The sequence below is a fragment of the Halichoeres trimaculatus genome, unplaced genomic scaffold, assembly GCF_033239565.1.
Source record: "Halichoeres trimaculatus isolate MK-OKI-2021-1 unplaced genomic scaffold, fHalTri1.1 fHalTri1_scaffold_7, whole genome shotgun sequence".
NCBI classification, from domain to species: domain Eukaryota; kingdom Metazoa; phylum Chordata; class Actinopteri; order Labriformes; family Labridae; genus Halichoeres; species Halichoeres trimaculatus.
The window spans coordinates 38,382,854-38,405,122 of NW_027437185.1; the positions used below are offsets into that span (position 1 = coordinate 38,382,854).

A 22,269-nucleotide genomic window follows, 5' to 3' on the forward strand; every position below is an offset into this window, starting at 1 on the left:
TCAAATAAAGGCAGTAGATTAAGTCAATCACTGATTTTGTTTGATATTCAACAAAAAAAGGCACAAATTTAGAGGAAGAAGTGGCTGTTTTCAGTAAAGCTGTTTAAAACACTCTTTTTTTTCAGCATCGCGTCATTTGACGTCACAAAAGGGACTCGCGTTCCTTTACTCCGCTTTGAGATAAAGTGAATAACAGGTTGTCATGAGTGAAATCAGGCATTTTGGGTCGTGTTTATTGTGTTTTTTCCTCAGTTTTATTTAATTTGATCATCCGTTGAGATGAATCAGATGTGTTTGGATGGATGGATGCAGAAATATTAACTTTTTCAGACCCTCTGAGTTAGCTTTCCTGCTCGGATTCGTTTCTGCGCAGCTGACAAGTCGGGACTTTATTTCTGCATCGGTCTCAAAAAACGCAGTGGTCCGTGGTGCCTGTTTCTCAACAGGAAGATTGATATGATGGAGTCTATTTTACAAAGTCTATGGATGGAGTTCAGGATGGGATACCGAGCCAGGTCCGGGTCAGACTGATGCGACTACTTTCCCGTTAGATAACTCCAGCTTCACAGGCAGCAGCGGCCTCTAACCCAGCTGCCGGTGACAGACGTAAACAAGGATTGTCAGAGATTCAAATTAAATTTTTCAGAGGATATTAATGATAATGGCAGAGACACTAAGTAAAATCATAATAAAACATTTTGTACTAAAAATGCATCACCTCTTGAAATAAAGCTTTTTAATTAATGTGATTTTTTTGGCATTTTTGGATTATTTTTAATTTTCAATTTTTTGACATTTTTGCAAATTAAGAAAAAGAATTCCACATTTTTTGAACATTTAGCAAAGTTTTTGAATTTTTTTATATAAATCTCCCTCTTTTTTTTTTTTTTTTTTTTTTACAGTTCTTGGAAATCAAGCAAAATTTTGAAATTGCATTATTTAGGTTTTTTTTTTTTTTTTTTGCAGATTTATGACATTTCAGCATTTTTTTTGAAATTTTGCACATCTTTTAATTTAATCTTTTTTTAATTTTGCATTTTTTTTAAATTTCCAACTTATTGAAATTTCATAATTTTTTCTTATTTATAAAATACATGACATTACAATTCTTTTCTTTTAAATTTGCAAATTTATTAAAAATAAAAACCAAGAAATCACACCTACAGTTTTTTAAACAAAAAAACTTCTCATTTAGATAATTATTTTCTAGATTATACACTTTTTTGTCTTAATATAAGGATAAAGTAGATTTTGTGGCTCCTGAATGACTTTCATCCAGGTGGGCTGAGGAAAAACGGCTCTTTGAAAAGTAAAGGTTCAGACCCCTGATCTGATCCATGTTTATTTAAACTGAGGCAGACGCAGAGGGACTCCCGACTGTGACGTCACGTTCAAATGCCTGTTTTTAATATGGAAGTACAAAAACTCGTACTAAACCGTCTCCAGGAGACCCTGTGGTTTATTAATTTAGGGATTTCTTTCAGGATGTTGTCTTTAAGTTATTTTCCTGTCAGTTTCTTAACAGTTGTCTTTAACCTGCAATATGCCCTTTAAGAAAACTTTAGATACTAAAATGAACGACAGCTGTGTTGAAAGCCAGCAGGAAATATATAAAAATAAAAATAAAATAAAACTGCTTTGTTTGGAATACGACTTGAATCTGAACTCACTGTATCTCTTTGGTCCGTCTTCCAGGCAGAAGGAGAGCGTGAGCGTGGCGTCCTCCTCAAAAAACTCTGTGGCGAAGGCGTCCCACCACAAACTGTCACTTTCCTGTGAAAAGAAAGAAATCCATCAATGATTTTTACACAGAAAATGATTTTTTTAAACCATTTTAAAACACTGTGGGTTGTTCCTTTCAGAATATAAACTCTCTGTTTCCTTTTTATTTCAAATGCTGGTGAATTTTCACCACTAAGGTTTGTTCTCTTGTTCTTTTGTATTTATCTACAAAAATTCAACATTAAATTATACTGATGACCTGCTTCAGATATTGTGGTGTTTGTGAATCTGTGCTTGATTAGTCTCCCTGACGGGCACAAGATGATATAATGGTTGTGGCGCTTTGAATTGAAATTGAATTCTTTATTTTTAAATTTAAAGTATAAAAAATAGTTGAGTTTTCATAGTTAATGTACAATTTTAAATTCAATAATAATAATAATAAATAAATAAATAAAAAAAGTACATATCAAAACATTAAATTCCATTACACATTATGCTTTTCAAATTCAGTTTCTGGTGGCACAAATTTAACCTCATAGGTTTGACTTTGACTGAACAGGTATGAAGCGTCAAACAGGCCCTGAAAAGACGTCACAGTAAGAACGGACAGATAAAGACAAAGGGGAACCCTACACAAAGAAATTAAAGCAGGAGTCTATGAATCTGGATCCAGTCTATGATCTCAGTCCTCCTGCTGCTGGTCAACACTAAACCTGATCCTGAGATCAGACTTCAGCTCCTACGAGCTCCAGCTACAAGCTGAGGTTCAGCACCTTCATAATCCAGGTCTGCATCGACTTTATACGACACGTGAGGAAAGTTTTAAGCTGAATCTCTAAAAGTTATGAGATTTTAATGACTGTAAAAAAAAACATCCAAACTCAAATGAAAGTTATTAAGACGACCTGATATCAAGAAGTCACTGTGAATGAAAGATAATGAATACGGTGCCTATTATATTTTTCTGTATTCAGCTGCAGTCACAGCATTAACTTTGGTTGAAACTTTTTAATTTAATTTTTATTTTTATTATTGTTTTTTATTATTGTTTTTTATTATTACTATTATTATTTTTATTTTATTTTATTTTTATATTTTTATTTCTATTTTATTTTATTTTATTTTTATTTTTTTATTTTTATATTTTTATTTTATTTTACTTTGAAAGTCACTGGATATCTGAATGTTGTTTCAGAGCATGACTTCCTGTTCTGCTCAGAATCTAAATCAGAAAAACTTTATTAATCCCAGTGAGGAATTTTAAGTTACCATCACTCATCAGACAGTTACAGGAGTTAGAAATGAAACAGAAATAAGGTTAATAATGTAAAAAATTACTAGGACCCGCCCTGTTGGCTATGGCGTCCTGTTGCAGCAGCTCTCTTTTTTTTGTCCGTTTCTTGTACTTTTTTGGTCTCTTTTTCGTCATCTTTGTATCTGGAGTGGATCATTACTTTGTTTGGCTCATTTGTTGGTCATGGACACCAAACTTTTTGTGTCTTCAGTGATATTTTTACTACTTTTCTCCTGTGTTTGTCTGGAGATCCTACATGTAACCATGGCTGCATTGTTTACATGTGAAATCAGCTGTTAGCAGCCTGTAGCATGTCAATGCTAACTGGTGCTAGGCCGGATGTTTCCCACAAGGTGAGGAGAAGGAGGTGAGGATGACGTGCTGGTTCTCAGGTGTGAGCTAAGAAGTGACGACATGGACCTGTCCTTCCATCCATCGTTATTGGGAACGTAAGATCTATCTCCAATAAGATGGACGAGCTAGCTGTGCTAACCCAGCAACAGAGGGGATACCAGAAGGTAGAGTAGCATCATGCTATTCACAGACATGGCTAACAGAGCTAACAGCAGACACCAAGGCCACATTGGAAGAGCTTCAGCGATGCTTGGTGTGTCTGGAAATCAGGGCTGGGACAGTTTGCTTTTCTCCAGGTTTGATCTTTTTATGATTATTGGGGCGCTAATTCAATTTAAATTGGGATTCCTTAATATTTCCCCATTTTGGGGATTTTTGATTAGCTTTTTTAACTCCAGACCAAATGAAAAAGTTATATGATGATGTCCACAGACTTTATCTGGAGCCATATCTTCCCAAAAACTTTAAATCACATGTGAGTCAGTTTTCAAGATTTATCCAGGGATCTGACATCTTAACTTTTTACCGACCCAGCTCACAAACAAAAACTTAAACAAAGGACTCAAACTTGAAAAAAAGGAGTGACAATTTTTGTGAAAGAAACATCAAAGTGACACTATTTACACTAGTTTAACCAGGAGTCACAGGTAAAGAGGAAATATCAGCAAGTTGTATGTTTGCTGGTCGTTAGGAGCAACAGGAGCTATGGTCGCCTCCTCCTGTCCTCCTGTCCTCCTGTCCTCCTGTCCTCCTGTCCTCCTGTCCTCCTGTCCTCCTGTCCTTGGTCTCTGTCCTGACGTGACTCCAGCCTCACCCTCTCCCCCTCCTCACTAAAACCCCGACCATGGCAGGACCCCTCCACCCCCTGATGAGTGGATGATGCTGATTTCCTGTGACACGTTATGACAGATCACTGACTCTCATCGAGCAGGGCTGAGGGACGGCGTGCACTTCCCAGATGTTGACAATTAGCGTTGTCACCACTGAGCAGCGTCAAGACCAACAAGCGGGACTGGGGAGCCCCAGCTGGTCCGCTTTTATCAGGACCAGGGAGGAGACGGACACTCAAGGAGAGAGGAGGCGCAAGTCTGAGGCAAGGAGTGAAGTGAGACCTGGGCCCTGTTCTGTGAGGAGTTCAGGGTCAAAACGAGACTGAGACGGCCAGTGTTTCTGGAGTCAGTGCAGCTCATCATCATCATCAGCTGTAGGACGGTGTTTTTAGCTCTATGGAGCGTGACCCAAGACAAGAGCCTTTTGTTCAGGGCCCAACGTCTCGCTCTGAACTCCTGCAAGAAGTGAGCCACTGTATGACGAGGGAAACACGGGAAACACGGGTCAGGTCTGGATCCAGAGCTGGCTGTGTTGGAGTGTGGACAGTACGGCGTGTCAGACACTAAAACACGACTAAAGCCGTCACTGACAGACAAAGGCAGTTTTAATGGAGCTCCTCTGACCTGGCTCCTTTCTCTGCTGTCAGCACAAACCATCCACACGAACCAGCCCCACACTTTCACCGCCTCAAGACCCTCAGACAGACGGACGGACGGACGGACGGACGGATGGACGGACTGATTCCTCTTTTCTTCCATACTATATATAATATATACATAAACAGAGCAGCCATCAGGAGGGTATGACCGTGTGACAGAAAATGAAAACCTCGAGGTGATTTTGTCTCTAATAGCCAGTGGTCTGAAACTTTTGATCAGCTGATCAACAACCTGTTTCAATTTTTTTTTTGATGACAAGTTCCAACTGTTTTTTGTCACACTGCCCCTTCTTGTTACAGCATATTGTAGCTCTACTTCAAACCTCATTTAGGTCTAAATGTGCAAAATTCTGGTATATTCTAGCACTTTTTCAACTGGTCTTAAGTTTTATATATATATACACATTAGAGCCCGACCGATTAATTGGTCGGGCCGATTAATCAGGCCAATTAATTGGTCGGGCCGATTAATCAGGCCAATTAATTGGTCGGGCCGATTAATCGGGTCCGATTATGCCTGTCACCGATTAATTAACATCGGCCAAAATGTAGCTGATTATAAAAATGTTTGCTGTGCAGAGATTCTGTTGCTCCTGTTTCTGTGTGTCTGTGTGTTGGGCTGCACGCTGCCTGAGTGCCCACCCTCTCACTCCACCATTATCTAATGTAAGACCATAGAACAAGGTTTTAACCTTGTGTAAGTTGCTTTTTTGAGAGATAAACAGAGATTTATGCTACTGTTAATTCACACGTCCACCATTATCTAATGTAAGACTGTAATACAGCGCTTTAACGTTGTGTAAGTTGCTCATTGTGTGTTTACAGTTTGACTTTTTTTATACTTACTGTGTTTAAAGTTTGACTTCTTTATTTATTATTGTGTTTACAGCTTGTTCTTATTTATCATTGGTTTACACAACAGTTCTTATGTTGACAGTTTTATAGTTAAAGTTCCTTGTTTCAGTTTAGTAGTGTTCTGTCTCTGTCTTGAACCATATGGATATTATGATGATTTGTGTTTATATACAGTATATATCCTGTGTATATCAATGAATTTATTATATATATCAGCCGATATATTGGATATCGGCTTTTTTTGCCCCCAGTATCAGTATCGGCATCAGCCCCAAAAATCCCATATCGGTTATGCTCTAATATATATATATATATATATATATATATATATATATATATATATATATATATATATATATATATATGAAAAAATATTAATAAAGCAGTAAATCATGATGCTTTGACCTCTGATACAGTATCAGTACTCACCAGTACTCAACAGTAGTAAGTTTTGGTGCTTTTTGTGTTTATGTGCTAAAATAATATCCATTTGTCTATTAATCAAATCTCTTTGTTTTTCAATTTAACATATTTAATGTTTTTTTTCTTCTATATATAAACTTGTAGTGCTGTGTTCATGTCCAGCATGGAAAATCTCCTACTCTTCTACTCCCTCACTGTCACAAGGATGCGCTGAGGAACCTAAACTTGGCACCTTTTGCTTTAACCTGAATTGGTACCCAGTACTTCCAGTACTGTTTGGTCGGTACGAGACATGTACCGATGGATTGGCCAGCTGATCGATCGGTGCCGATTTCCATCATTTTGGGGTATTGGTGGTCAGGGATGGGTGATGGCCCATCCTTAAACTGAAACTGATCTTTAACCCCTCTGGGAAGGTTTTTTTGCTCTGAGACCTAAAACTCAAGACACTTTATTGGTTGTTTAAGTTAAAACACAACGATTTTATTGTTTCACAGGTTTTGTTCAATGATTTCCAATAAAATAAGATTGGAAAATTGAAGGTATATGCCCTCGGTTAAAACAAATAAAAACTAACAATCGTCTTTTTAAAGATCGGTGAGAGGCCAGAAAATTGTAATCTGTCCACCTCTGGTCCGTATCTATAGAGGAACCTAATTCCGAACCCATCCCTATTTACACCAACTGACATTTACCAGTCACACCATAAAAATTAGATTACAATCATAGGAGGAATATTTAAGCGAGGAGTGAAATAAAATGTTAGGAAAGAAAACAAAAAACAGTAAAAAAAATAAACAAAAAAGAAAAGCTAGTGCAGACAGACTCACACACACACACTCATGGGGGTGGGGGCTCAAACAGGTGATGTGTTTTCAGTCGTAGTGTTTTGATAGTTCACAGAATGAGCTGGATGTTCGTCAGTCTAACTTCGAACTATAAAGATCCCTGACAAACCTCATAAAACCATCCTTCCTGTCTGCAGAGCGCCGTTTACACCGTGTCAGATCTTCTCCAACTGAAGACTCAACATAACTCAACGGATGAGGTTAGGATGGGTGGATTCATTCACTAAACGTACGCTGACTGTCTTTCCTACGTTTTGTCTAAAAGTAACAGGACCAGGTGTTTGTGATGAACTCTGTCCTCTCTTCAACCGACGATCGCTTTCATCTCAAACTGATCTTTTCCTCAGTGCATCTGCTCTGGTTTCTAAAAAGGAGGAAAGTGCAATTACTTAAGTGGCACATTCCCAAATTCTCACATTTGAGAGTGTAAAATATTTCTCTAACGGCAGCAGAGGTGCTGCAGCGACGGCCTTTCAACGTCTGAAATATTTGCCCTTCGAATCCTCCGACGGTTTACTCTGAAATTTATAAATCAAACACAGAGCCAAACGTGTCACAGCAGCTGAACTAAATAAATCCAACGTTTAGGAGTTAACTAATAATGATGATAATCTCCAGTCAGGTCAATCAGTGAAATGATCAAACAACAGGTCTTAAAACACGCCGTCCAGGCCTCCAACAGATGGATCTGTGAACGTCATCCAGCTTTAACCGCACAAAAACCAGTCTCAAAAACGCAGAAACCAGAATAATTTCTGTGTTTAGCTTCAGACGATGACGCCGGCTCTGTCCTATTTTTCAGACTATCAACAAACGCCCTCCAGAGACCTGCAGACACTGCTCCAGTCCATCTCTCAATCAGTCAATTTTATCTTTACAGAGCCATAAAACAAAACAGGACTTTTCTCCTGGGACCGAACGAGCAGCGCAGCATAAAGCCTCTTTCTTTACACCATCAGATAAAAAACACCCAAAACACCCTCAGGTGGGTAAAGACAGAGCTCAAACCTGAAGCAGCCACAAAGAAAGGGACGTGTAATTAATCTGAGACACAGAATAATCTCAGGAATATCAGAGAAAACGTTTAAAAACATGGTGTTAACGTCGCTGTGAAGGAAAGGATCGATGGATAAATGACGCTGAGGCTTGAAGAGTCTGAGGTTTCTTTACAACCATCGATGAGCTAAATTATTTCCATTATTTATTCTCAGGAAACTAAAGAAGTCGTTTCTGTAACGGGCTGATTTGACTCTTCACCAAAACTGAGAATAAAAAGTTTAATTAAAAACACCATCATCTGTTGGAGCTGTAGAATAAAGACTGAAATCCTCCAAAATAAAGTTTTTCTAACAGATAAATTCACATTTCTGGAGTTTGTTGTGATGTTTGCAGCAGCGTCAGTCTGTGTGAGAGGAGCCGAGCCATCGTCAGGTTTCCTACAGACTCATCTTAACGAAGCAGAAAAGCTCGTTATGCTTCAGGATCCTCAGCTGAAAACTGTCTGCCTCTCTAACTTTTCAGTTATAACCTGAGCTGAACATCCTGATACCAAACAAACTGATCAAATCCAAAGTAAATCCTCCACCTTACCATCGGTAAAGTCACAAACCTCACAGCATCCTGCTTCATGAACACAAAGTTTGATCATATTTAGTTGAAAAAATAAACTTCTGTGCACAAAATTCTGTCACTTTTCTCATGAAGAAATAACCCAGGAAATTCACGGTGTTACTGAAGCGTCGTCATATCAGAAAACACAACATTTCCCCCAAACGTCCTCTGAGCTGTGTGCTCCTCTGAGCTGCGTCACCCTTTCAAAATAAAAGCCACAGGAAAAATAAAACAGGACGGAGACAGTGACAGACTTTTGCAACAAGAGTTTTTTACATTAAATCACGTTAAAATCCTGAAACACCTGTTCCTACTTTTAAAACATTTTTGTTTTGCGTTTAATGGCGTTACTGTGCCAATTAGTCTTTATTTAACCAATATCATTGACTCATTTATTTTTTCCTTTCCTGTTTTTGTTTGTAAAAACCCTCTGTAAATATGTGTAGAAAAGATGAGCTGCTCCACACGGTCGTCTATGAGCCAAAGAAATAAAATCTATCTTTAAAACCAATAACATGTCATTTATTTTTCATATTAAGTTAAAATGGGACATTAAGAGTTTCTCTGTTTCCTAAATACAGACAGAAATGAGCAGTCTGTATATGGTTCAAACCAAAACTTTTAACAAACCGTCTCAATTATAAAAACAAGTTATGATGCAGAGTCATCTGTGAAGTTTAATTACAACAAAAGTCAGAGATCATGACGTGTTTTATTGTGTAACTCTGGTGAACCTGAAAATGAGATTAATTTCATGTTTTACAGTCTGATTTATGAGGACCTCAGGGATTTACACTTTTGGTTTTGTGTTTTTTGGTTTGATGACTGAAAAACTTGAGTTTTGTTTCCAAAAAGGTTTTTTTTCTGTAGCAGATTTTATCTGCAACACGTGGGAGAAAAAGAAGAGTGTTTTATTTAATATTGAGCTGGAAAAAAGATTTGTCAGCTCTGTAACTGTTACGATTTTCTATTTTCTAAACACAACAACTGGATCTCGGGTTGCACACTTTTTGCACATGACATGTAAATAAAGAAAAACAATAAATCAACATGAATAAATGTTTTTTATGATTACTTTTAATATCATATCTAATTTAGCTTCTTACTTCCACTCTTGTACATATTCAGAGCTCGCACATATCTTAAGCTGAAACATAAACTGTCATATGTTCAATGTCAATCTGAAGTAGATTAAATTGGTCAAATTTCTATCACCTGTAATTTTATTCTGTGTAGCACCAGCACATTACAAATTACAAGAAGTAAATGCATTATTTTAAAACCCCACTTATTATTTCACCTTTATTTACTGTTTATTTACTGTGATGTCTAATATTCATATACAGCTTTGCCACTGTAGTTCTATACATCTCTATTGTTTGAAGGTTGAGGTAAATTGTTGCAGCAGTTAATTGTAGTGAGTTGGTTAGATTATTCGGCATTATTTAAAATAAACAAATAAACAAATAAAAGCTCTAATGGCAGCACCTGCCAAATAACATGAAGCACTTTTTCCCACCAAGGTTTTCCTTCCGTCTAAATTTTTGCTCATGTTGTCTGTCGCTTTGGACAAAAGCATCTGCTAAATGAAACTCTAGATCTATTTGATGAAATTAAGATATTATTTCAATTCAAGTGTGTAACTTAAGGCTGCAACTACGAATCCATAAAATCGATAAAAAACGATTAGTAAAAGCGTCACCGACATTTTTTCCATAATGGATGTTCTGTGCTGCATCATGACTGTGTTAGTTTCTCTTCAGTTTATTTGTCTTCTTCCTCTTTGTCGGATTATTTAGTGGTTGGTAACTAGGTGAGGCTGCATTACCGCCCCCTACTGGACTGGAGTGTAATTACCTGGGCTGTGAGGCTGTATGCGTCACATGGAAACAGCTCAGCGTGGAGGAGGAGAAGCCGAGCCGGCATGTGAGGGAAACAAGTTAAAACGTGAATAATAAAAGCTCACAGCGTGTCAAGTGACAAAAATGACCCTGGATGGCACAGCAGCACGACTGCAGTGATCCAGCTCCTGAAACACAAACATGTTGGGCTCATTGACGAGATGGGAGCTCAACAGCGAGGGGAGGAGCCAACGTCGATGTTAAACCAACGTTAGCGTTAGCATTAGCTGCTACAGATAGCGGCAGGGCAGAGGGGGTGAACTGTTTGACCTGCAGGTGAAAAGATAGAGGATACATTTTTATTGATTTGTCTTTTTGGTCCACTAAGTTCTTAATCTGATGATAAAACAAGATATTTTCTGTTGTTTTGTCCAAACTGTTGATTCATTTCACTTTTATACTTTATAAATTTAGCATCTGCTCAGTTTAATTATGTTGAAATATGTGGTTTCCTTGTATATATCATTAAGCAAACAATTAGGGCTGCAGCTATCGAATATTTTCGTATTCGAGTATTCTACTGAAAACCTCATCGAGTAATCGAGTAATCGGATAAAATACAGTTTTGTTTGGTTAAAGAGCAGTTATTTTTCAAATTAAATTTTTTCTCTTTAAGAAATATAATTTTCTAGTACAGCATGTCAATAAGAGCACTTGCTTTGGTAGCTCCAACATCTGTAAACACACTTTGACACATTTTTTGTGCCTTGTTCATCTCATCAAATGTTGCGGACCCAAATATCACCTGTTTCAGAGAATAACCCATTAGTCTCCAAACTCAAGAAAAGAAGCTAGCTTTGTTGCTAATTGCTATTTTGTATAAGAGGTAGCTTGAGGGGTCTGAAAACTCTCTTAATATCAGCTCTATTTGAAATACCACTCTTTGATCTTTGTTGAAATTAAACGATTCCTCGAGGCGGAGAAAATTACTCGAGTATTTTTTGTAATCGAGTACCTCGAATCATTCAAGGAATCGTTTCAGCTCTACAAACAATATTTATGAATTTTACTATTATGGATTCTCATCCTTTTTACCGATTAATCGATGTATCGTAAGTCGTCAGAGTAATCAATTACTAGAATAATCGTTAGCTGCAGCCCTCGTTTGACTCCAAATAGAGTCAATGCATGTCATTTACGTACTGCTCCTTTAGTGTTGTGTTTCTGTTGAGCCAGTTTCAGCCTTAAAGCAGTGATTAAACTTATGGTCTGGATGCAGATGTTGTAGTTTTCTGGTGGAAACAGCAGGAAACAGTTCCTCTGCTCTCATCGTTTCGTCCTCAGCGTTTCTGTCCTCGTCCTGTTGCCCGGCTAAAAAAAAAAAACAGTTTTTACTAATTGACTGTGTTGAACTTCCTCAGCTGCTGGAACAGGTAAGAGGATTTCATGAAGGAGTGTGATCCCCGTTTGACACAAACCGCGCTGGATTTGGAGCTGGAGAGGACTTTTGGAGAGCTGTCATCCTGAGGGCTCCCATCGCCGAGTTTCACCGACGCCGCGTTCATTAAGCTTCCTCTTTCTCTTTTAATGAAAAGTGTTTTAGCTAAGCTCTCACTTCTCTGTTTTTCTCTTCCTCCTCCTCTGTTTCACAGCCGAGCGTTAACCTCCAGCTCGTTTTGATCGGAGCGGCGTATCAGTGAATTCACTTGTTTCCAAATTTCTTTGTTTGACTCCTGATTCATTTCATCCTTCCTTCCTGAAACTGTTTTTTACAGAGTGGCGTGTTCGGCTGAAGCTCTGAAAGTTCATTTTGGCAGCTCGCAACAAACAAACATGTATTTTACACGAGCGGAGCTGACGGCGAGCGCCAACAGTTGTTGATACTGTTTAGTTTTTGTCCACCCCTGGAAATAACGAGCACATTTCACGTGACATGAGCAGCTGTTAGCGTCAGCTTTCACAACAATTAAAAAAGAAGAGGATGGAAGTTTTGGTGCTTTCTCCAAATCACTTTCATTGTGAATCATTCACAGATGAAACAGTCGGAGCTAATAAAGCTAAATATTACTCAGGAAGCTTCCAGGAACAGTCGATTTAGAAGCAGCAGCCATTAATCCTTCAAAAATGGAGCTTTTGGGAAGCTTTTGGCCGCCGCCTCGCCAAGTTGTACAACGCGGCTGGCTGAGCTGTGGACCGGCAAGTTTTGGCTCGGATCTAAAGACAGAGGAGAAGCTGGAGCCGAGCCAGGCGGGCTGGAGAACAGCTAAAGCCTGGCCGGTGGACACAAGCCATACGAATCCTCTGGCTGAAGGCGAGCAGGCCCAGCGAGGGCTCGTGGGATGTGGAGGGTTGGATTCTGACGACTGCAGGAAATGTTCAGAGCTCTGAGAGTGAGACGTGTTAAAGAAACACATTTTAATTGTTTTATCTCCAATCAGCCTTTTCCTCTCTGATTCCCCCTCTTCACATCCACGTCTCCGTCTCTAACCCGCTCCCTGACAGACGGCGTCCTGCCTTCATCCACGCCCGCGGACTCTCTGACGAACCACATGGCGTGACGATGTTTGTTGTCAGACGCTACAAATCAGGCAGACTCAGAGGGACCCGAGGTGAACCGACACGGTCGCAGGCGTGACGGCCGTCAGCCGATAAGGCTCTATTGATTCAAACGGATCGCACTTCATCTGGGGGGGATTTATCAATGTGTCAATTGCTCACCAGCCAACCACAAATCAGCAGCAGCAGCCGGGCCCCGGGGATTCAGGGGAAAGCCGGAGGATTGGAGGGACAGCGGAGGGAGGATCCTCAGCAAACAGCAGCAGAGCGGAGGGTTAAATCAGCGCGTACAGAAACGATGTCTCCATGTGGAAACAGCGAACACAAAAGAAGCTTTCCTGTACGTGGAGGGTGTGAATTCCTCCTCCATTATATATGAATCTAATAACAAACTCTTCAGAAAGAGGAGCCAGCATTTCCCCTGCTGTATATCAACCACCAACATGTCTATGTTTAACATGAAGCCTTTTCCCACCAAGCTTTTGTCGGTCCATATTTTTTGCCTGCAGCCTCTTGTGGCAGAAAAGCCTCCAAGAGTGTAGGCGTGTCTGGGGCCCGACCTTGGAGAATTACCAGCGTCTGAAACCCCATTCAGCTCCTGAATAGCAGCGAGCCCAGCAGCCTGCACGGTGGGCCAGGGAAAGTTTTACTGTTGGAGGATTCAGACAGCCTCAGGTTAGAGAGGAGCACAACAACTTAACAGCAGCACAGCCTCTCTGCATGTTTGGATCCTCAGCCGTCCACAGGCTCTGTCTGAGCGGGCCACGAGATGCTTTAAGAGACCTCCTACAAACCAGATCTATTTTCCTATCACTGTCTGAATATATGCATATTCAAATTATTTTATCCTTTAAAAGGACATTTTACATTAATCAAGATATATTTTTTTACTGCTGATTTATAAAATGATGAAACTTCTCTGCAAATCAAAAACAAACAAAATGAAAATGGCTTCAGTAAAGGTTTTCAATGTGTTGCTATCACACAAAAGACCTGTCCTCTTAGTGTTCCTTCATTTTGTTGTTGTTGTTGTTGTTTTTTCCTTCTGGGTGGGGGAGGGGCTTTTTTTTTTTTTAGTTTTGCTTTTTTTTGTTTGGTTTGTATTTTCTACGTCTATGACAAATAAACATATTTTTTAAAGCTACTGAAATTTCAAAGGATGATAAATTTATCAACAGACTATTGACATATTGCATGACTGAGAGACACCTAATGAAAGCTCCTCCAAAAAATGTGTTCAGCAATTTGAACCTTTGTCCTTTTCAGGTTTTATTTCATAAAAAAATAAAATAAGTAATAAATAAATAAATATTTCGTGATATTCTTTTAAAAGGTTTTAACTTCAATGTGTATATATAATAAAATATATTAAAATATCAATTGTTTGAAAAGCTTTTAACTTAAATCAATATGAATGAATATAAATAAATAATAAAAAATAAATGAATATATTTTGATATTATTTTGAAAACTTTCACTTAAATACATAAAAACAAACAAATCAAAAAATAAATTAAATAAAATTAAAATCAAAATAAAAAAGATATGTGATATTATTTTAGATGTTTATAACTTAAATACAAAAATTAAGAAAAAATAAAAAAATTAAAATAAAAAAATAACAAATATTATGTGATAATATTTTAAAAGCTTTTTTTAAAATACATAAAAGTAAGTAGATAAATAAATAAATGAAATTTAAAGACAGATTTGTGATGTTTTTTAGAAGATTTTAACTAAAATACATAAAAAAATAAATAGATAAAAATATAAATAAATAAATTCAAGAAATTAATAAATAGAATTAAAATCAAAAAATAGATATTATGTGATATTATTTTAAAAGCTTTTAACTCAAATTCTCAGCTTGTTATTCCTTCCTGGAACTGTGACATTTAAGCTTTAAACTTGTTAAAACATCATGTTTTTTTCTTTGGTTTGTTTAAAAATGTAGTTTGCATTTCTGTTAGTGTCAAAGTATTTATACCATTTTTATCAATTAAAGAATCAGTCCCATAAAAATGTCAAATGGTAGACCACAAAAACATGACAAGTATGAAATAATTCACCTTCCTAGAGGTTTTGAGAGTTAACTGATGAAATAAGTTTTTTATTATGAAATATCATCACAAACTTAATTTAAAATATTTATTTTCCAAACTTGATAATCTAGTTTTGTTGTAGTGAATGAGTCATTATGTTGTCGACATCAATGTTTTCTCTGTTTTTGAGTCCATTGGTTTAAAACCACTTTAAATGTCATTTTTTACAGTGTAGTAAAAATGATAAAATCAGATTCAGAGGAACTGTTTTTGCTTAAAGTCATATTTTTTTTTACGAGAAACTTTAGTTAGTTTGACTTTTTTCAGTACAAAATAAACTTGGACTGATTTTGAGGAGTTAAGTGAGTTTATCGATCAATGATTGTAAGAAAAACTCTGAAAAAAAACTTTGGAATATCTGCGTAGAAACGAGTCCACAGCTCAGTAATTGGTCTCATTGTGTCGTCATGACGACACGAAGTGACCAACACTCCCTGATCCCTTCCTCCTGAGCTGCAGAGAGGTTAAAGCAGGAATGAACGGATGAATCTGTGTTTTCCTCATCACTGCAGTTTACCATCTCTGCATTATAAATCTCTCTTAGCTGCACAGGTACTGTTCTGTTTCTATTAAGGTTTCCTAAGGATGACAAAGTGCACAAACGGCGCTCTCAGACTGGATGAACAGCAGCGCTTTAATCACATCAGACTCGCTGCGCGCTAATGTTGCATCAGTGCAGTTTGTCCTCTCGGGCTTTAAGTGTTTTCTGTTTTTTTTTCATGATGCAAACTTCTCATGTTGTGGTGTTGGGCCACCTTGCAGCCACCAGCCCAGCATTATGCAGATGAGGAGGAAATGAATGCAGCGGGGAAAAGTCATTGCCCTTGGAGAGCAGCGAGCACGCTCACCAGGAGCCAACTTTCTCTCCATAAACCAAACGTGCAGAAGGAAAAAAGCTCAGTGTTTAACTTCATATCATCTGATTCACTTTGGCAACGCTCCCACTGTCTCTCTTTATTCCCCGTGTCAGAAGTTACAGCAGAGATCACTACGGGAGTCACTGCGAGGATTCAAGGCCGAGGTTAATGCACAGAAGTGGTTTGTTTGTTGCTTTAATGCAGGAAAACGCAGCTGCACTCACACGGGGCTTAGGGCCAAAAGGTTTCCTGATTGAGCCTCAAACAGAAAAATAAGAGTCCTAACTAATCAGAACAGATCAGAACAGACACTGACTGATGAGAGGAGGCAGAGACTGGAGTCTGCTCCTCTACCTTTAAGATCCTCCTCGTTATATCACTGCTCCTCTAAACCAGTGAAGCTGGAGCTGCTGACAGGTTTCTGCTGAAACTTTCTCTGTCCCACCGTTCAGAAACTGGACCACGCACTGAGGGGTTGTTGGTTACAGAAGAAAATGAGTTTTATGATGTTCAGAGAATGGTTTCAGTAATTTCAGGTCAAAAACTTAGTTTGAAGCCACATATAGGATAAATAAAGAAATGATCTAAATCTATTGGTATTATTTGTAAAACAAGCGATATGTTGAATCAAATTGTATTTCTCACTTATAATTCCATATCGGTCATATTGTGTTAAGTTTTGGGGGAATACATTTATAACATATATCAATCCGATAACTAAACTCCAGAAAAGAGTTATTAAAATCATAAATAAAGCTTCCTGTCATGAAACTACATATAAAATATTCACAGTATTGCACCTTAAAGTTCTAAGATATCATACTATTATTAAATCAAATTAGAATAAAAGTCTTCACAACTGTTTCACTGTACTTTTTTTTTTCTCTGGATTAAGAGAAAAAATAAATTATTTCAGGGATTTGTTGACTTTGACATAGGTGAGAACTAAAGTTAAATTCAGATGTTTCTTTTGTTGGAGTTAAATTATGGAGCAGACTCAGTGATGACTTAAAATCGTGTAAATCTCTGTTTCAAAAGTTTCAGAAAAACATTGGAAAGTGAAATAATAAAGGGTTACAATGAAACTGACTAAATAAATAATGATGAATAAGAATAATAAAGAGTTAGTTTTTTTTTTTTTTTTTTTTTTTTCCTTATTTGTATAAGGATAATATTCTGGGTAATTTTATGGGTTAAACAGGATAAGCAAAAATAAGCCCTGGCTTCAGCCAACTTATTTTTCAGTTCCTGAGATTTGTATTTACTTATTTATATATTCATCTATTTATTCATTTAGTTTTGTAAACAAAAAAAATGCAAGCATGTAAATGCATTTTTTCATTTAATCTTTTTATCTAATTATTCATTTATTTTTGAAAAAAAAACGCTATCATGTATGAACATTTTTAAAATTCTATTTATGTATCTATTTATTTATTTATTTTGTAAAAGAAATGCAAGCATGTAAATACTTTTTTGGTGATTTTATCTTTTTATCTTTTTATTTATTTTTTCATTTTTGTCAAAAAATGCGAGCATGTATATACATTTTTTAATTTATCTATTTATTTATTTATTTATTTTTGTTTAAAAAAATGCGAGCATGTTTATACATTTTTTAATTTATCTATTTATTTTTTATTTTTTTATTTATTTTTGTTTAAAAAATGCGAGCATGTATATACATTTTTTAATTTATCTATCTATTTATTTATTTTTAAATGCAGCATGTATATACATGTTTTTTTAATTTTATCTTTTAATCTATTTCTTTGTTTTTATCTGTTTATTTTGTAAAAAAAATATTGAAAGCATGTGTATACCTTTTTTACATTTCATCTATCTATCTGTCTATCTATCTATCTATCTATCTATCTATCTATCTATCTATCTATCTATCTATCTATCTATCTATCTATCTATCTATCTATCTATATTTGATAAGTTATCTCACAAGATACACATTCTGTTGTGGAGATTATAATCTAAATAAAACACTCCTATCATAACTCTCCGTCTGCTGAGGATGATGATTCCTGAGCTTCAGTTATAAACTCAGTCGTGTTGAGGAGGTGCTGTTCTGCTCCTCCTCCCATCGCCTGCTCCTCTGTCTGCTCCCAAACTCCTCCTTCAGCTGACCCGTTAAAGCTCAGTGTTGGTGTAAACAGTAAACTAAACTACATCATCCATAAATCTGAGCGAGAGCTGTCTGCTTATCACAAAGATCAACTTTTTAATCTTTCATAAAGTGATTTCTGCAAACTTGATTATCCCAAACTGAACACAGATAAATCAAAATTTACAGAACTGATGTGAACACTTTTTGATTTATTGTGTTATTTATCAGGATGAACTCAACTTTACTTCAACAGCTCTTAAAATGTGACCATTTAGATCAAGTGGAATGAGTGAATGAATCTTATTTAACTGAACAAATGTCAGATCTGAAGCTTGCAGCAAACAAACTGTGATGTTTCTCACTCTGTAACTTTTCTATCATCTGGACAAACGTCCTGACCTTGAGTTTGGGAAAAGATTGAATCGAGATATTTTGGCTGTTTCTTCTTTCAGTTTGGAAATCTATGAAACTGACAATATGAGAATATTACAGCAAAATTTTACCCCAAACATCTGTTGACTCTGCTTTCTGTTTCATCATCCTGTTATTGTTACGTGAATTTCCAACTTTCTTGATTTGAACAGGAGCTAAATAAAAAAAGGGGATTCAGTTTTATAAATTTGACAAAGAAAAGAATAAAAGGAGGAAGTTAAGCACCTCCAGTTTCTTTTACTCTTTTTGCAGACAGCTCCATAATTAAAGAAGATATTCCTCCTTTTTAACTGTAAATAAAACGTAAAGACGGCCAAGGATGGCGGTTAGAAAAGTTTCTTTATCTGTACGGCAGCTTTGGCGCTGCACTTCCTGTGACTCGCCGTGTTAACGTCTCCTCGCCGTAAAGCTAAGAGCTCAAACTTTAGAGCAAAATCAGAGTCAAACAGCTGATCAGCAAAATGATGAAACACAGAGAAACCAGCGAAGGAGAGACTCTGTGTTCCTGCTGCAGCTCGCCTGAAGTACAGTCAGTCAGGGCCTCCTCCTCCTCCTCCTTCCTCCTCCTCCTTCCTCCTCCTCACTAATGAAATATAATAGAAGCTGTGTTTATTCTGACTGAGGGACAAAGTGGCTTTCAGAGGGAAATCAGTGTAAAGGACTAGAGAAAATCTTTTTGTTTGTTGAAGGAGTGTGTGAGAGATCACTTCTTTTCACCCAGAGGAGAGGAGTGTATGGATGAAGTAGCTCCGACTGAGAGGAGAGGTCATACATGTTGTAAAGATCTTTCACAGCTCGTGTGAGTGGGTGGATTTTCATGACTGATCCTTGGTCTTCAAAACAAAACAGGAACTTTTTTTATTATTAGAGGGATGAAATCAGAAATGGAACAAAGATGATGAAACAGCAGCCTTGACATCAAACCTCCTTCATCTTTAAATCATTGTGGATATTTACAAAAAAGGGACAAAACGCCAAAAAGTTTCCCTTCATCAAACTTTCATCCTCAGTGGCAACAAAACTTCAGATGCTTCAACAGATTTTCTTTAAACAGTAATGTCCAATAAGCTCCAGGGTTCAACTTAAAGAGAGGCTTTCTCATTTATTTAAGGTAACGATGCTAAATGTTCATTACATATTATCATACAATGATTTCATACTCTGTTTTAAACTGCTGTCTTTGTGAGCAGCTGATGGGGAGGGTGGGGAGTGGGGGTTGTAGACATGGTAGAGCACTGTGTTTTGGGTTACTTTGTGAATTATTGTAATATAAGTTTTATTTATTTATTTACTTATTTATGTTTTTTATTTTGTTTATTTATCATATGTTATTTTTTATTTTATCTATTTATTTATGTATCTTTATTTCATCTATCTATTTTATTGTTTATTTTATTTATTTATCATCTTTGAATTTTCATTTTGCCTATTTATCAAATTATTCTTATTTCATCTATCTATTTATTTGTTTATTTTTATTTCATCTATGTATGTATTTGTTTATTTTAATTATGTATTTATTTAATTATTTTATTTTATCTATCTATTTTTTATTTTATTTATTTAACTATTTATTTGTTTTTTTATTTATTTATTTGTATCTATTTCTATATTATATACTTATTTATTTCATCTATTTATTTTTATTTTATTTATTTATTTATCATCTATTTTTTATTACATATTTATTTATTTCATTTTTTATTTTTATTTTATTTATTTATTTGTTTTCTATTTATATTATATTATCTTTTAACTTATTAATTTTTATTTTATTCATCAATCTATTTATTTATTTACTTATTTTATATCATCTATCTATTTGTTTAATTATTTCATTTTATTCTTTCATTTTCTCTTTATTTTATTTTATCTATACATTTATCTATTCTTATACTATTTATTGATTTATTTATTTATCATGTCTGTGGTGACCCCCTTGGAAAGAAGATGCTGCATCTCCAGGGGTGATCCTTAATAAATTAGTTGATTTTAAAAAAAGTGAAATATATATTTGTGTGATTTTTAAACTTATTTTACATACGTTGAAGAAATCTCAGAATCTGCTAACTCAGAGGTCATCAAAAAAGGATCATGTGACACATCAGAGGAGCAGACCTCAAACACCAAGGTCTCTGCCCCCCCAAACAGGCCTCCAGAGGGCTGGCCAATCAGAGTGAAGGGGGCAGGGAGCCTTAAAGAGACAGCAGCTGGAACAAGGCGTTTCAGACCGAGGCTGAAATAAGAGTTTTCCAAAAGTGAAAGAAAAACAAGGGGGTGTTTTGAGCTGTGAATCATGCAAAACTACGACAGAGAACCAGAGAGACAGAATAAAGTCTCGAAAAAAAAAAAAACACTGGAGCAAGGACTCAACCTGTGACCTCCTCCCCTCAGGACGGGCTATCTGACCACGGCGAGCAGCCGGAGAACAACAGGACATGGACGGACCACGGGCCCGTCCGTCTCCTCTGTTATCTGAGCCACAGAGCAGCCTGGAAGGAACCGCGGGAAAGAGCCAGGAAAAAGGTGGGTCTATTGTCCGGGCATCCTGCTGGACGTGACTGACGCTCATTGTTCGACTGCAGCCTGTTTTTTTTCTCCTTCTTATGGGAACATCCTCTGAGAGCATCTCATGGACAGAGGGACTTCACACCAGCCGCTCAGAGACCAATGAACGGGTATATCATCCTCACGTTTAATGTACAAAACTGATGAAATATGTTTTAGTGACAACATCTTTTACTCTTTTACACCGTCAGTCAGCATGGGGGGGTAACATGTCAGAGTTTGGGTGGACGTTAACATTTCTCACAGCAGCAACTCTGACAAGGAGGCCTGCAGTGTCTGCAGACTGTGATTAGTTTTTTATCATCCTCGTAATCACATGGGTCCGCTGATGAAGATGAAGATGATTTAGATGACGATTTAAAAGGAAAAAAATGGAAAAATAAGGAATCATCTCATTAATTTTATCTTCTTTTATTCTTGTATGCTTTATTTTGTTAGCAGCACTTATGACGGAAGTGTGTAGACCAAGGGTGTTCAACCTGTGGCTCTGGGGCCTCATGCGGCCCTTTGACTCCTCTGCAGTGGCTCCTTGTAGCTTTAACAAAATATAATTGAAATAAAGAATAGTTATTTTTCTTACAGAGAGTATAGATGATTAAAGACACTGACTGTAAATAAAATCATAGGTTAACGTTTCATAAAACTAAAAATGCGTCGCCTCTTGCAATAAAGCTTTCAAATTCTGGGGAGATATTTTGCAATTTTTTTTTTATTTCAATCTTTTTTTTAAATCATTCAAATTTAGAAAAAAAAACTAATTTTTTTAATAGACTTTTTTATCTTTTGCAAAATTATTATTTTTTAATTACTGCATTTTTTGCTAATTATCTAAATTCATTTTCTTAAAATTTACATTTTTTTTGGAAAACTTTTTCACTTTTTGAAATTTTTAAAAGTACTTTTTTTTTTTTTTTCAAATTCATGGAATTTTGGCATTTTTTTACAATCTACATTTTTGAAAAATAATTTAAAAAATTTGAATTTTCAACATTTAGAAAAAATTTCAATTTATTATAATAGTCACAAGATTTGCAAATTTATATTACAAATTTTTCATTTTTTTAATATTTGCAACTTTATTTATTTATTTAAAAACACAAAAAACATTGTGTTTAGAGAATTATTCACGAGATTTTACTATGTTAACAATGTTATATACTTTTTTGTCTTTATTGTGAAGATAAAGTAGATTTTC

General features: G+C 36.3%; 1 protein-coding gene across 5 annotated transcripts in view; it reads right to left on the bottom strand.

Moving 5' to 3' along the window:
• ldb2a (LIM domain binding 2a) overlaps nt 1-22,269 on the bottom strand; it is a 149,292-nt gene that overhangs the window by 105,755 nt on the left and 21,268 nt on the right. For all 5 annotated transcript variants that reach the window (XM_074673909.1, XM_074673907.1, XM_074673905.1 and 2 more), the window contains exon 2: nt 1,671-1,773. In XM_074673909.1, coding sequence (XP_074530010.1) covers nt 1,671-1,773 — 103 coding nt within the window. The remainder of the gene's footprint in view (nt 1-1,670; nt 1,774-22,269) is intronic.